The following is a 2,352-nucleotide window of genomic DNA, read 5'->3' on the forward strand; positions in this document are numbered from 1 at the left end:
GTCCGGCAAGGTGATCTAGCAGCTATTTTCAGCAATGAGTCGAGAAAAACTTGGAAGCAAAGCTTTGGATCGGCGGCCATTCTTGGAGTTATCGGCGGTGGTGTTCAACGTGGAGGAGGAGGATCTTAAATCGATGGAATCCCTAGGGTTTAGATAAGATTAGCTTGCCCCTAGGTGTCTCAAATTTCGGCGAGATCGGGGAGGAAGAAGACTCCGGTCGCCTCTCACGTGCAACAGGCATGTTTGAACGGGCCTGGCCTCTTCAGGCCGGCCTATAGTCCAAGGAAACTGGGCTATCACAATATTACTTGTTAGAGTACAGACCCAGTGGCTAATGAGGTTGGTGGGATGTACAGACTTGTTCAAAAGCCAAATGGTGGCCCAGCCCGCCGGAACCTGAGCATTTTGGATGGCAGGAGTTTGGTTTTCAAGCTCGGCAACCCAGGCTGGATCTGAAATTTTAGCTACCCCAAGCTGGCTAGATCTCAATTTTAAACAGGCTGGGCTCAGGTTTCAATCAACTCGGCCCAAGCCCACCCCGAGCTTGGTTATTTATATAATATAATATATTACATATCCCCCCCTTCCCGCGACTACTTAACGATGTTTAGCTGTTCTACCGTACCCAAGAATAGATAAAATTGGGGAAATAGTTTAGGTGGCAAGTGATTGCAACAGCAATGTTAAGCCAATTAAAGATTGCACTAAGTGGTTGAGATCTCATGCAACTCCTTAAATTATTCTGTTTCCATTGGGGAATCAGTACCAATAATCCTGTGTCTTCCATCCATATCTATATCTTGATAGCAATATAAAATTTTATTATAAATATTATATGTCCTGCCCGGGAAGCAGACTTATAGCATGCACCCGGTTAATCGTCCGCCAACCAAGTCAAAGTTTGTAAAATCAAACAAAACAAAAGGAGAAATAAAAATTTCACACGATTTTATGGCGCTGCACTTGTAAAACTATTAAAGTATGGACCAATGACACGAAAATATCTCACAAATAAAAACTAATGCAAGATTAACAAATTTTTCTTCCACTGCTAAGAACAAGGAATTTAACATTTATTCAGAACCAAAAGCCCATCCATTTTTTATTACAAAATGCGCACAAGCAAAAAAACAAAAAGGCGCAGGGAGAGAGTGAGCGAGGCAGTCTGCGGTACGTGGAGTAGAAGTGTAGAACGCGGAAGGGCTTCAACCTCAAGCTAACTGGCCTAGGAGTTAATTATGGGTCCACTCCTATATCCAGACCCATTGCCTGAACCATAGCCGGAACCAGAACCTGACCCAGAGCCCGAGCCACCGCCGCCACCACCACCGCTTCCGTGACCACCTCCATGGGCACCACCACCCTGGCCGTACCCTGAGCCACTGCCGGATCCATGGCCCGATCCACTTCCACTTCCATTCCCTCCGCCGGAGCCACCGCCACCCCCACCACCTCCACCACTTCCGTAGCCTCCACGGTGCCCTCCACCGGCGCCATATCCAGAGCCAGACCCGTACCCGCTTCCGGACCCATAGCCAGATCCGCTACCTCCACCTTCACCGCCTCCGCCACCGCCGCCTCCACCTCTTCCGTACCCACCACCATGAGCCCCGGATCCACCTCCTTCACCATAACCGGAGCCGGAACCATAGCCTGAACCGGAGCCGTTTCCAGAGCCACCACCTCCCCCACCGCCTTCTCCGCCACCACCACCTCCACCTGAAGATGTCAAGGCTCGGCCTGCCTCGGAGAGGCCGATGCTCAGCAAAACTATGAAGGAAAGAGCAACAAGCTTAGTCTTAGCCATGGTTGTTAGGATGAGATCGAGAAGTGAGGAATGAGTTGTGGGCTAGAGGGGAGGACGGCATGGGTATTTATAGAGCTGCATGCATGAACGACTCCAAGGCATGCAAACCTTAGGTGGTTCCTTATAGGAAACCAGTAGTGTGGTAATTGACCAGCGCTATCCTTCGCTAGCTTCTGACTTGGTAGGTGATTAGATCGCGGATTTTCTCCGAGTTTTTCCTAAACCAAGGTGCTGGTATTCTCCGGTTTTCTACTCGGCAGGCCAACATGCCTGCATTGTTGACAATATTAACCAAAGTTTTGTTACCGGCGGCTCCACTGCCGAACTACATGCATTTGGTGGGACGGAGCGTTGACGTCCGCCGGTAAAAGCCGCTGAATTGGGTCTGAGCGCTAGGTGGCAGCCAAAGTAAAGTCCAAAACAGGGTTGGGAAGGGTCAAGTTGCCGCGTTTAGTAGCCATTAGTCAAGAAAACGATACTTATTATATCTTTTAGTTGACGATCGTAAACAACGAGATCCCGAAATTACCGATCAATCGACAAAG

At 49.1% G+C, this 2,352-nt stretch overlaps 1 protein-coding gene across 1 annotated transcript; it reads right to left on the reverse strand.

The window, feature by feature from the left end:
* Window positions 1–942: 942 nt before the first annotated feature.
* LOC113463025 (uncharacterized) lies at window positions 943–1,846 on the reverse strand. The gene has a single exon (XM_039115530.3). It carries the CDS (start codon window positions 1,805–1,807, stop codon window positions 1,226–1,228), a length of 582 nt encoding a protein of 193 aa, XP_038971458.3. The 5' UTR covers window positions 1,808–1,846; the 3' UTR covers window positions 943–1,225.
* Window positions 1,847–2,352: the final 506 nt, after the last annotated feature.

This window comes from Phoenix dactylifera, chromosome 3 (assembly GCF_051530095.1).
Source record: "Phoenix dactylifera cultivar Ajwa chromosome 3, Ajwa_hap1_PhDact_Kaust_v1.1, whole genome shotgun sequence".
NCBI lineage: Eukaryota > Viridiplantae > Streptophyta > Magnoliopsida > Arecales > Arecaceae > Phoenix > Phoenix dactylifera.